The sequence below is a fragment of the Rhinichthys klamathensis genome, unplaced genomic scaffold, assembly GCF_029890125.1.
Source record: "Rhinichthys klamathensis goyatoka isolate OS25496 unplaced genomic scaffold, OSU_Roscu_1.1 h1tg000004l_1, whole genome shotgun sequence".
NCBI classification, from domain to species: Eukaryota; Metazoa; Chordata; class Actinopteri; order Cypriniformes; family Leuciscidae; genus Rhinichthys; species Rhinichthys klamathensis.
The window spans coordinates 2,762,874-2,776,677 of record NW_026606557.1 but is presented as its reverse complement, the minus strand read 5'-3'; the positions used below and the strand labels follow the sequence as shown (position 1 = coordinate 2,776,677).

The 13,804-nt window shown below is 38.1% G+C and overlaps 1 protein-coding gene across 3 annotated transcripts in view; it reads right to left on the bottom strand.

Annotated features, from left to right (window-relative positions):
* The window catches only part of helz (helicase with zinc finger), an 82,650-nt gene that overhangs the window by 34,163 nt on the left and 34,683 nt on the right, over nt 1-13,804 (bottom strand). For all 3 annotated transcript variants that reach the window (XM_056251367.1, XM_056251375.1, XM_056251384.1), the window contains exons 17-20: nt 12,239-12,357; nt 9,903-10,048; nt 7,297-7,444; nt 6,954-7,137 (exon numbers count right to left, since the gene is read on the bottom strand). In XM_056251367.1, the coding sequence (XP_056107342.1) occupies nt 6,954-7,137; nt 7,297-7,444; nt 9,903-10,048; nt 12,239-12,357 (597 nt within the window). The remainder of the gene's footprint in view (nt 1-6,953; nt 7,138-7,296; nt 7,445-9,902; nt 10,049-12,238; nt 12,358-13,804) is intronic.

The window sequence follows — 13,804 nt, the reverse complement described above, 5'->3', positions numbered from 1 at the left end:
AATGCTGGAAAAGTGGGCGGAGATAGAGGGGATGAACGGATACTCTATCCTGATCGTTTTCAATACTCGCAATTCCAACTCCTGACTCGCTACAGTGGTTTTGACGAAACACGATGGTTTTTATACTGCCATGGGTGTGGTAGCTCATACCAAGGGCGTGGTAAGCTGAAACCTGCTTACGTCAGCTCTCACCGCTACCGTCACGAACTACCGCAAACATCCAATAGGAAAATTCAACTGCAGTAGCCCCCGTTCAACCTGAAGAGGGCAGCACTCAGACGTTTTTACACCATATATTGTAGAATTAAAACACTTTATACCCAAATGTCAAAAAAGTTACTCGAATCAATGAACAGCACTAATAAAGCCCCAGTCTAACAGATCATTAACTAAAAAAAGTTGGTTTAGTGTTTAGTTACCCTTTAAAAAAATTAATAAGACCTTATTTGTAAATTGTACTTTTAGAAATAGACTGTAAAATAAATTAATATTTGATAATGATTATAATAATATTTAAACTACTAAATTATCACTTTCAAATGCTCAATCTCGAGCTTTAAACAAAAATCATCCTTGAGCTTTTACTTTGGCAGAATACTCCTCAAATGCTGCAAACTTATGTCCACAAAAAAGTTGGAAATTATGTGAATGTGTAAACCTGGCGCATATTGCGTTCCCAAATAGAGTTTGCTGGATTTACGGTGAACCGAGCTGCTCCGAGCCGCTGAATAAAGGAGATTACGTCGCAATTCTCGAGCAGTTTTACATGATTAATGATTAGCTTTTCATCAACTCACGAAGCCCCTGCAATCAGTGTTGCTAACTATTTTCAAAGCAAAGTAGCTAAAGCCTGCACAAAAAGTCACAATGTCGCTAGATGCGCCAACTGTCAGCAGTTTACATCGGTTTTCTCTCCTAATCCAGGCACTCTTACTGTATTTTAATATAATATATATAGCCAAATGTCCAATAAAGCTGTTCTCATTTCTATATTTTCTGTTAGAAAATGGAGCGAGTATGATATAGTGACTGACTACATGCTAACCAACAACTCAAAAAGTCACTAGATTTGTTGCTAGTTGGTTTTTTGCTAGTCATGAACCCCCATTTGGGAAACCCTGTTGTACACCAATGAACAACTTCACAGTAAGACTTGGAACGAAGGTGCTTTAATAAAATAGGGTTACATTTGATTTTATGTTGACCATGGAAAACTGGAAAGTCATAAACATGCAATGAATGTCACTGTAATAACAACAGAAGATCTCTCTATGAATTACGACAAAAGCAGAACTTACAGTGACTCGGTGCCCAGCTCAGATTGGCAGCCAGGCAGAACATGACTCGGGTAATGACCACTTCAGATGAATCTCTGGGCCAAACAAGCACCTGAGTTACAGGGATTTCTCCTTCCATTAAAAAGGTGATTTTCAATGCAACAGGCTGAACCAAACGCCATCAATTATGCACAAACCAATCTGGCTTTTCAAATGAAACCGGCTCTACACCAAACACACATTTGGCAGGCTAAATTGCAGTCTTGTAAACTTTCTCTCTCCGCCGCCCGCCTGGGCTGACACATGGGGTCTGGTTTAAAACCCAGTGATCTTCTTCCAGGGGGAGCATTTTAAAGCAGCACAGGCGCATTCACAACACGAAAGATGCTCCAATAGTTAGGTATCTTAAAAATGCTGAAAATACCTCACTTTGACAAAATTGTGAGGTAGGATCAAATGTTTCCCTCCCCGTGAACGCAATCTTTGTCACTGGTCAGTGGAAACATAAATCCAAGATGGTGAACTATGATTAATCGTGACCACGATTTCTGCTTCTCTCTAATAACTACGCATAATCATCCGAGATATTGGCCTGCTGATTATTTATCCTGAAAATGCTTTTTCTTTTTTCATTCCCGTTATCTTGCATTGGCAACAAGCCTCCACGGTTGCCAGATGTCAAGAGCTTAAATCCCCCAATCATAGCTTTTCTCTTAAAATGGATACATTTTCTGCCCGGTGTTTTACTTAATCTTCCCAAAATGAATGTTGGAGTTGTAAAAATCTCCACTGCAAATATTCTGCTCATATGAAAGTGTAATTCAGCCAGTCTGTGTTCCTTCACGTTGTACTGCGACTAAATCTATGAGCAAACCTTCTAAGTGACGAACTGTAATAAATCCAAACATGAATCTCGACTACATTGTTTGTGACTGCTCAATAAATGCAACCTCTGTATGACAAGTCCATGTAATGATGTTTTCCCCTTCAACATAATGAAACTCTTCCTGGCCTTACAACTGCTTTTGTTTGAGGGTGAGCATCCATGTCACGGAAATAACTACAGGTCTACAAACCAGGCGTTTAAGGAAAGTGTTTTCTGTTGGAAAGATTAGCTCCATTTGGTGTGAACTTTGAGCTTTGCAGATCATTTACATGCCCAGAAACTATATTACACTAAATAAAAAAAACAGAATAGGGGCCCTTTACAAATTCTCATAATCACCCTATAAACCAGGAGTCACCAACCCGTCGATCGCGATCGACAAGTCGATCTTGGAAGCATTTTAAGTCGATCGCGAAGAGTTTTCAAAATCAGAGAAAAAACACCAATATTTGTATTCATTATTATTTATTAATTAAAAATGCACCATGTGTGAGCCTACTGTGTGTAGTAAATGGTGTCTAGGGGATGCGGAGGCGCGCGCGCCGTTACAATGACGTCATTTTTGGCTCATGCGGACGCGTCGAGTATAAACAAGGCTTCACGCTTTAACCAGCTCAGCCACTTCACACTACGCTCCCATCAAGCTCTTCAAGCTAACGATACGCAAGCTAACGAAACGATGGCACAACGGTGAGGGAGTAGGCTATTGCTAGTTTGAAATCTGCAGGGGTTTTCCTGCATAGACAATTATGAGGCGGCCGCCTCCGTCAAATTTATAGTTAAGAAACAATTAGGGATGTCAACGATTAATCGATGATCGATTAATTGTCGATAACACGTTTAATCGATAAACCTTATCGATCATCGATTAAGCAGGTTCATGGGCGTGCGTGCTGCTCAACCGCGAAACATGTAAGCGAGCGCGCCGGAGTTATGTTTGGGACTATTTTACACCTTCATCATGACTATAAGTTTGCGTGTGCATTCGCTGCCTTTTGTTTTGTGCAAATGTAAGTTGTAATAGTTTATTTTGTGTGTGCCTATCTATATCTGATTTATCTCATATTGGATGCATTTGGTTAAGAATTGACGCAGCGTGATCTTTAGCGCGCGCAGCTCAAATGGCAATGCACGACTAATAACGACTATTGGGACTGTCATATTACATAACATTATAAAGAGAACAATATTGTAATAAAACATTGTGAATTATTTGGGTTTAGTTGCCGTGTCGCGTTGTTCCAGGAAGAGCGCGTCCACAACATGAGTCATTCTGAATGGCACGTAACTTAGTTCAAGTTCACTTGTGCATTCACGTCATTTTGTGCAGATATTATTTGTAATATTATGTTTATTTTGTATATATCTGATTAATCTCATAGGATGCGTTTCTTTGAGTTAAATAACGTGCTAGCAAAGTGCTCAACGGTTAAGTTATTCATTCAGCGCGCGCCGCTCAAGCAGAATGCACGACTAATAACGAGGATTAATTTGGGACTGTCATATTACATAACATGAGAACACTATTTTATTAAATCGGTGTGAATTCATTGGGTTTAGTTGCCGTTTTAAGTGCGTTGTTCCAGGAAGAGCACGCGTCCACAAGTCACACATTCTGACAAGCGCATCTGAGGCGGCGTTGGTGACGCGTTGTATTAGTCGTTATATTTGATTATTAAATATTTAATTTAATTCAGGGCCTGAATTTCGTTTTGGAAAATGGGGGGGAAATCCCCCCTTAGATGATTCTCATGGGGGGGATTTTTTTTTTAGGGGGAGAAGGGCGGGGGGCATTTTTTCCAAACAAAAATTACATTTATCTTGCCTAAATGTTTGCGCTCATTGCATTTTTACAATGGGGTAATATTGTTGTTAAGACTTTACACATCACAAGGAAGCTTGATTTAAATTGTTTAATTAAATTGAAAAAAGTAGCACAAATAAATACAATAGAATAAAGATACAAATAAAGACAAATAAAGAGAAAAGTTTTTCAATGGGTCTAACTTCATATAGGCCTACAGAAACTGAATAAAGTAATCAAATGGAAAATAACACTGGGTAGTATTTTAGTCCTGAATAAATTAAATATATATAGGCTATTAATCCTGATTCCTTTAACTTAAAGCTATATTTTGTTGTTTTGACAACTAAATTAATGAGCAAGTGCAGGGATCCTGTGTTCATTATACTGGCATGCGTTTTATGCTTATTAAAAGACAAAACCGACTATGTTTAGAATATACTCACGGAGACCGAAATTGACACAATTTTGCGTGTTAAAGCAATATAATCCGCGAAAAATAACTTTTGTTACTGGCCAGCTGTTTTTGAGGCGGATTTTCTATGAATGTGCGCATAGAAAATCATCTCAGAGAGCGCACGAGCACTGATTAGTTTAAAATCGCTTGAATGTTTAAACTGGTAAGACTTAAAAAGACGTGCAAATGGTAAACTTCAGTCACGATGCACTGCTGGCCCGATTGTGCAAGTGAATATTCCGTCATGTCCCGACTCCTAAATGCGAGTGTGTATTATCGCCGCAGCGCTTGATGCTTGCCTTGCACAACACATTTTGAGAGAAGAGAGATAGAAGACGCGGCACGCTGAACACTCACGCTGTTTGTGAAATTGCGCCTGGCAGATAGTTGTTAAAAGAATGATTTGATTTTATAATCTGTGTGGATTACGATTGCGGGAATTTCCTGCATTATAAATGGGAGACCTGTGGGAATTATTAGAATTATGCGCAATACCCGCGCCGAAATTCGAGCCCTGAAATTTAATTATCAATCACATCGAAACATTTTACAATCCTACTAGCCCTTTATTTAGATTAAAACCATTCTCATTAATTTGGTGAGGAACATAGCGGTTTGAGCAGCATTTGCAGACGCTGTCATGCTGTTGGCCATATGCACTGCAGCAGACGCATATTGCAGTATTAAGGCTAACGATTAATCGATTAATTGATCGTTAATTTAAACGACGATCGATCATGGGAATTTGTGAAAATTGACATCCCTAGAAACAATATAACGTTATAGACTACACGACCAGAGTGCTGTTTTCCTGAATGCAAGCACGATTGAAACCAAGATATTGATTTCATAACAGTTCAATAAACAATTAGTTAAAATTAAGTTACTTAAATTTTTAGACGTAATTACTGTTTTTGTTCTGTTTCAGCAGCGAAAATAGTTCCAAACAACAGAACCAGCGCATCTCACAGCAACACTCATCCATTATTCATCACTGAATGATTCAGCGTTTTGACCTAATCGCTCGAGTCAAAGATTCAATTAACGTTACCCATTATTAAACCGCCTCATTCTGAATCAATCAGCCGTTTGAACGAATCGTTTGAATGAATGACTCAATGACTCGCTCATTAAGACGGCCGCCTGCCGCTTCTACTGGCGGTTTAGTAAGTATCATTCTTTTCAACATTCCTTATATTATTAAAAAAATATTCAAAACAATCTCATAATCTCATTTAACACAGTTATATTTTTCAATGTAAATTATTACATTTGATTGGTAACAGCCTTGTCTTATTATTTTAATTGAATGTATTGATAAAATGTAAGAATTTGAAATGAAATTTAGAGCATACCAGTACATTAAATAAAATTAGGGGGAAAATGCCCTTTATAAAGGTACAAAAAATTATTCCGATAAGAGTGTTTTCAAAAATAAAACATTGACAATTTAAGTTTAAAGGGAGTAGGCTAAAGCCTCTGTTTAGGCTATAAAGGAAATGTAATTTTGCCAAAAGAAGAACTTTTAATTTAAATAAATGTTAATTTTAAATCAGCCTACTTCAGTGTGATATGTTACCATATTATCATGCTTAATTGAATAATTGTAATGTGATGATCAGATGCAGATATCTAAATCAAAGAATATGGGTGGTTGGCGGGTGAATTATTTTTTATTTTTAACAACAGATTCGAGTGACTCAAAGTGCACCAGATTAATGAATTTATCTTTAAAATGTACAAATTTTTCTCCTGGGGGGGCATGCCCACGGACCCCCCTAGTGTTACGATTTTACCACCTCCGCCTCATTTTGAGCCAGGAAAAACCCTGTATTGGCTATTGTTAAAAGGAGATCTGTGTTTTATGTTGTTGGAAACGGGAAAGAGAATCAGTGCTGTACATGACTGTTTTAGGCCTGTAATTGATTGATTATTGAGGTAATGAATAGTAGTAGGTCTGTAATTTGTGTGAAAATATTTTTGAAGAATTGAAGGATGAATGTTGTCATAATATTTTGTATGCTAGTTGCACTTACCATTTTGATTTGAAATAGCCTATGTTTTAAAAGGGAAAATTAAACAGTACATTATTGGCTTAGGCCTGTAATTGACTGATTATTGTGTTTATATAAGAGTAATAAGCCTGTGGATATATACTTAACAATGTTATATTACTGTTGAAAATGTTGAATTATAGTTGACAGTTTGTATAGTTATATACTATTTGTATAGTTAAATAAATATTTTCCTAGTGACTAACAGGCAACAAAGAATGTCAAAGTAGAACTACATTGTGGCCTTGTTTTTTCATAATTTTCTGCAAGTGGTAGATCTTGGTTTACATTTGGACTTGGGATGTGATCTTAGGCTTGAAAAGGTTGGTGACCACTGTTATAAACTATTAAATGACATGCAATAGAATGGAGCTAGTTGTAATTTTGCATGATTGTCTGCAAAAAACAATATAATTTGGGCCATTTGTGCATATTAAAGTACACTTTAGAATTGGTAATAGCTTTTTTCACTCACCCTGGACATTGAGCACTCTCTCCACGCTGACCTCTGGCATCCTCTTTTTGCGGAGTTCGGCTCTGATTCGGAAGACCTGGTCGGCGTAGGGCGAGACCACACCGATACTCCCCTCGTCCAGCTTCCCCCAGGCCACGGGCCACTTCTTCCTCATCTCCTCCACCCGCTCAACTATCTCAAACACCTGACAGAGCATTCCCAATGGATTCTCAATGATAACGGTCCAATACGCCCATACATCTATTCAATCTGATATTAGGCCTGTTCGCACCAAATCTAGAGCACTGAATGTAACAGATGAAATGAGAAAACAACAACTTGTCAATGGTTGTGTTGGGGTTACCTCAGCGTTGTTGTAGTAAGCAGTGCTGTTCTTCTCTTGAACATCTTCTCCGCGGGCAGTGAAGAAGGTCAGAGGGTAGAAGTCCTTATGGGGCGGCTGCTTCCCGCTGGCCATCAGTTTGCCCTCGTAGAAGAGCTCAGACGTATAGCTGCAGTCAGCCAGAACACACAGTCAGCACTGACAACCTTAAAATAACCATTCAGCTCCACTATCAAGACCTCTAACTCCAAATATGAAGCGAAAACACTAGAAGATTTCAAATGCTGCCAAATGTATGCATCAGTGCAATGGGTTTATTAACACTTTTTGTTTATATTCCACAATCACACATCGGTTGAATTGGATATTACTCACTCAAACGTTCAACAGCGCAATATATGCAGATTATATGCAAAATGATTCGGGGAAAAAAAAAACAACGTCATGCAAATTTCCGTGTTGAAGACACTCAAATCCATTTTAATTAACAATTTCACGCCAACGCCATCCAATCAAGGACGTTTTAGTCATTATTTGTGACTTCTCAAAAGTGGAGAGCACTGGGAGGCATCGGGAAGAGGCTATCAGCGAATGCCTGAACACATCCGAAACAGACTGGCACTTCATTTTCAAAGCCCAAGCGCTGGCGTCAACAACATGACTCCCACCGCTCAGAGAGCAGTTCCATCTTTGGCTACCATCTTTGTTCTGTTTTGTCAGATTTCCATCTCAAAACACACATTTTGGAGTCCAAAGAGGGAATCACTGCATATGTGTTACTATTGGCATTGACTGCACCGTCTGAGCGTGCGTATGCGGCAATAGACCTCAATTTGTGTCTGTCCATAAGGAAAATCGTCTCATATTATATTTCACTGGGATTCAAAGTCTGGGTCCACACTGAAAATCTGTAATTCAATATGTATTTTAAAAATGGAAATGCAGCTTAGGACTTAAAAAAACGTTGCTGATAATTTACTCACCCCCATGTCATCCAAGATGTCCATGTCTTTCTTTCTTCAGTCGAAAACAAATTAAGGTTTTTGATGAAAACATTCCAGGATTTTTCTCCATATAATGGACTTCTATGGGGTCCAAACGGTTCAAGGTCCAAATTACAGTTTCAGTGCAGCTTCAAAGGGCTTTAAACGACACCAGACGATGCATAAGGGTCTTATCTAGCGAAACGATCGGTCATTTAACAAATAAATAATTAAAAAAAAGTTTTATAAGCACAAATGCTCGCCTTGCTCTGTTCTGTGATGCGCGTTTGTGAAGTCACGTAATACGCAATTCCGTTGAAAAGGTCTCACAGAACAGAGCAATGCGAGCATTTGTGCTTATGAAACTTTTTCTTATTCATCTTCTATCTTCTGGTATCGTTTAAAGCCCTTTGAAGCTGCACTGAAACTGTCATTCGGACCTTGAACCGTTTGGACCCCATTGAAGTCCATTATATGGAGAAAAATCCTGGAATGTTTTCATCAAAAACCTTAATTTCTTTTCGACAGAAGAAAGAAAGACATGGACATCTTGGATGACATGGGGGTGAGTAAATTATCAGCAAACGGTTTTTTTTTTTAAAGTGAACTACTCCTTTAAGATGCTCTTTGATCGTTCTCAAATCACACGGGAGAACAAGATCATCACACTCCTGTAGTTCATGAAGCTTGAGTGCTGCTGTCATAAGAGAATACTAAAATTCATGAGCATTTTTATTAGTGGACTAGACTCCTGTATTTTTATATTATATTTTAATGCATTTCAATTGCTTTCCGATCACTGAAGCTTTGCCCCAAGCTACGTCGCTTTAATGAATATTCTGTCATAAATGTCAAAAGTACTCATTTTCACAAGAGAAATTAAACTGGGAAATACTCCTTTAGATGTGGCGTGTTTTTGATGTTTTATGATCATATCCAGCTTCTTCTCACACTGAACTATCATTACTGAACCATATTTGGGTGAATTTTCAAGGGCAACCAATTTTAAAATCGACCAAAATACAGATTGCGTCGCTATTGACAATAACATCACCAAGAAAATGTTAATTTAGCCTTAAATGTGAGACAGGGTGGAATATATTTAAAAGGGCAATATAGTATTTCCGGTGTTATTTTGCTAATTGAATGTATTCTTGGTGATATCTTTATCTGCAATTGTATTCAGTGTTTGAGGAAAAGAGGAACCCATCTATGTTGGCATCTGCTGAAACTGGCAAGATTCAACACGGTAACTCGAATATACAAAAACACTTAAATCGAATGTACGGCATTGGACAACAAAAAATATGGGAAGCATTTTCTCCATTTTAAAAGGTGATGAGTTGATATATTTTGCTCTCCCAACCATGCACGGCTATTGGGTTTGTTTGCTTTTTATCATCTGAATTTAGCATTTCTTTATACCTGCAGTACATATATACATGCCTAACAGTTAAACGGAGAAAGAAAGAAGCAGAAATGGAGAAACGGACAGGAAAGAGAGAGACTGCGAGTGAGAGTGAGAGAGAGTCTGTTGACAGACATGTGCGTAATTATGTCGGCAACAACACAGCCCTAGTGTTTTGTGTGTTTGCATGTCGGGTCTCTCCTCAGGAAGAGTGGTGTGAAAAAGTTCACACCTACTTGATGATTGCCTCATGGGAGCGGTAGTTCTCGCACAGCATGATCCTGCAGGGGTACTCGGATGGGTAATGCTCGTACAGGCGGTCCAGAAGAGACACGTGCAGATTCCTCTCCCGCGCAAACTCGCTGTACACGAACGGACTGAGCTGCAAGGGGACAGGACACCTCAGAGTCACAATTACATGCGTTACACCACACACACACACACACACACACACACACAGATCGGCGGCCTTTGGATTCACAAACCTCAAGCCAGACGTAATGCGTCTTGACTTTCATTCCTGGATTAACTATTTCTTGAATCTAATCATTGAATGATGTATTGGCTAATATTTAGCATTTTGACATTTGATTAAAGACTTTTCTTGCGATCTTGATGTGTACAAACACAGAACAATGATGAGTGTAAGAGTAGTGTTAACTTAGTATCGTTTATATACTGTTTTAGTATTTATTAATGTTTTAAATTGACTTTATTTATTTTTAAATTAACTATTTTTATACTTTAAGTTTTAATTATATTTGAAGTTTTAGTAATTTTATGTGCTTAGGGCTAGAGTTGTCCTTTTTGTTAGTTTTTCTTGTTTTAAATGCTGCTAAATGGCTTTAATTAATTAATTTAAGTTTTAATTTTAGTAATTTTAGAATCTAAACTTGTTTTAGTTAAGGCAACAGTTCTAACTTTCATTTTTAAGTATGTTTTACTTTAATATTTATATTTTATTTTCTACTTTTTGTATTTTTACTAGGGCTGTCAAACGATTAATCACGATTAATCGCATACAAAATAAAAGTTTGTGTTTACATAATATATGTGTGTGTACTGTGTATAATTATTTTGTATATAAATGCACACATGTATATATTTAAGAAAAATATGTTATTTATATATAAAATGTTTATATTTATATAAAATACACACTATATATAGGCTACATTCAGTCTATATACAGTATATACATGCAAATATTTCTTAAATACACATGCATGTGTGGGTATTTATGTATTAAAAATAATTATACACAGTACACACACATATATTATGTAAACACAAACTTTTATTTTGGATGCGATTAATCGCGATTAATTGTTTGACAGCCCTAATTTTTACAGATTTTATATTTTTTACTTCAGCTATATTTCAATGACTGAAAAATGATTTTTAATAGCTTTAGCTAACCATAACAACACTGCTTCAGATAATATATTTCTGGGTTTTATTTTTCAAATAGGTTTACATTTTAAGGAATTAATTTGTAAAAAAAAAATCTTTTTCTGTTTTGTGTCCATCTATTTAGTAATCAGTCAGCGTGTTCTCTAGATATCAGCAACCCTTACTGGTCAACAACTTCTAAAGAAATGATTGTCCATTCCTAAAAGCTAGATTTGAGGCCCACCTCCACATGAGAGGAAGTACAGGTAGGGTGTGAGATGAATTTTTAATGCAGTGTAGCTGATGAGGTTTCTATCTAAATGGCACTTAATTAGAAGCCCATTGGTTCCACTGGGTTCTCCACGCCGGAGACGAACTCTGACGTGACGCTGTATACAGAGTGAGGCCAGCGAGGAGAGACAGGAGCACAGAGAGCCTGTTGACCTGATCTTTTGAGCTTAGTCAAAAGCCGTTTTTATGCACAAAGACGGCACACTCATACTATTTATGAATGGGAGAAAGTGCGACGCAACATGGCGGAATAAATCCTGCCTTCTAAATAAAAGAGCCAATCACCAATTGGTAAAGTCATGGCATCACCGCAGGAAGAAACAGTCAGTGTTTTGAAACGCGTGCTTATGACTGCACATGTGCATTGGCTGGTCCAGTCTGAAAAATGGCGTTTTTTTGTCATTTAGAAACAAAATTTATGAGCCAGTTGATCTCAGATTTCATTGGTGATTTTAAAGATTGAATTGTAAGCTTGGAGAACAGCTTTGGAGAATTTTATGTTTCCCCATTCATTGCACTTGCATGACTGAATTAGCTGGCCAAAGATGGCCGCCGAGTGACTTGCCTCGAAGGGACTTTGGCTCAGCATTGATTAGCAGAGATATTTTAATCTAGGCCAAGTTTTTGTGTTGTAGTTAGTTTAGTTCAAGTTTTAGTGAACTAAAACATTCATAAATCTCACAAAAGGAACCAAATGAGTCAAAAATCCTAAAGTCTGTTTGGCAAATATAGGGTCCCTAGACTCTTTTGACTTTACGGGTCAAACCGGGCCAATTTTAATTCAACATAGACTTTATTAAACCCAATTCTCTGGTTTCCTGTTTTTAAAATCACACAAAGAGCCTTTGCAATCTCGTCGTTCCCCGTGCTGATGTCATCGTTCAGGTACCTGCATATGGTCTCCTGCCAGTACGACTCGGGTGCTATTAGCGGCCAACGCCAATGGCATGATGGTCTCGCACTCCATGGCTTGGGCGGCCTCGTCCAACAGGATGTGTGTGAAGATCCCTTTGGAAACACGCATACATGGAAATGAAATATTAATTACATGGAGCTTCACAGGAGAAGGCATTAATAATAGATAACACGCATCAGCAGCCATTAACACAACAGAGTCTAGCATCCAGCAGAGGTTGTGAGACGGACAACTCTCAGATCTGTCGGGATGATGTAACACTACAGTATATTCCCTTTTATTTTCCATGAAACGAAATTAAGCAACTTCATGGCGATATTAATGCAACTTTTTAGCCATAAAGACAAAGTCTCTAATGTTCACCAAAGATGCAGTAAAAACAGTAATATTGTGATCTATTATAACGATCGTCGTATTATTCGATCGTCAAAATTTTCGGGTATTTTGGATTTTTGGGAAAACGTACTTTTGCGAACTAGTCCTAGGTTTTTGGCCCGATCGGAACCAAATCAGTGGTCTGATTTTCAATAATTAGTTTACATTTTGATTCACGGTCTACAAGGGCTGACAAAGCGTTCAAAGTGGGCGGAGCCACTTTGACTAAAATGGCTGTAACTTGTGAATGGAATGAGAAATGATCACAAAACTGTAAGAGCTCATTCTGTGGTCGTGTGAAAAAGCACACGGCGACTGGCCCATTGATGGCGCTATAACATGGAAAAAAATGGCTATAACTACGCAACCCTAAGTCTGATTGACTTGAAAATTGGCATGCGGTGTCTTCGTCCAAGGTGCCAAGACTGACTTTGAGGACATTCGCGTATCTCGAAAAACGCTGTCGCCGGTGGCCAGTGAAGTTTGAGCAGCTATCAGACAAGGTGAACGATGGCTGATCGGAACGAAACTCGCTGGGCCTGTTTGACTCACGGCCTGTGAGAAATTGGAAAGAAATTGGCTCACACGTTTTTTTTTTGCACACGCCCATGACACTCATATCACATGGTAGAGCTCCTCATTCTGAGCAACTTTGCCTCCAGGACCGCCACTGTCAATAGTTAAATTCGTTAAATATGGGAGGTTATTTCAAACACCAACTCAACTAGCCCTAGGTTTTTGGCTCAACCTCAATAAAACCACAATTCTCAGGACTCTCTAGGTCAATAGTTATTAATTTTTTTTTTACTTTGGCCTTTGGATAGCTATAGCAGGGTCATTTAGAAAAAAAAAACCTTGGCCAAGTCTACCCAAAAGCCCATCATTCCTAAACTCTTGGCATCATTAGGCAAGCACATGATTCTACAGAAGCATGCCATTTTTTATGTAGATCGGCCCATCGCTATAATTGTTAAAATTGTTAAAAAGCTTTTAAAAATCACGTATTTCCTTCGTGAATTGCCTGTATTGGCTGTAAACGGTATTTTCTATCTCTGATCTAAGTGGTTACAAGCTTGTTAAGTAAAATATAATACCATTTTACGCATGTGCTTAAAGGCCTTAAAGCGCTTGAACCCTGATAATTGCTGCTTGCAGCCATATTTT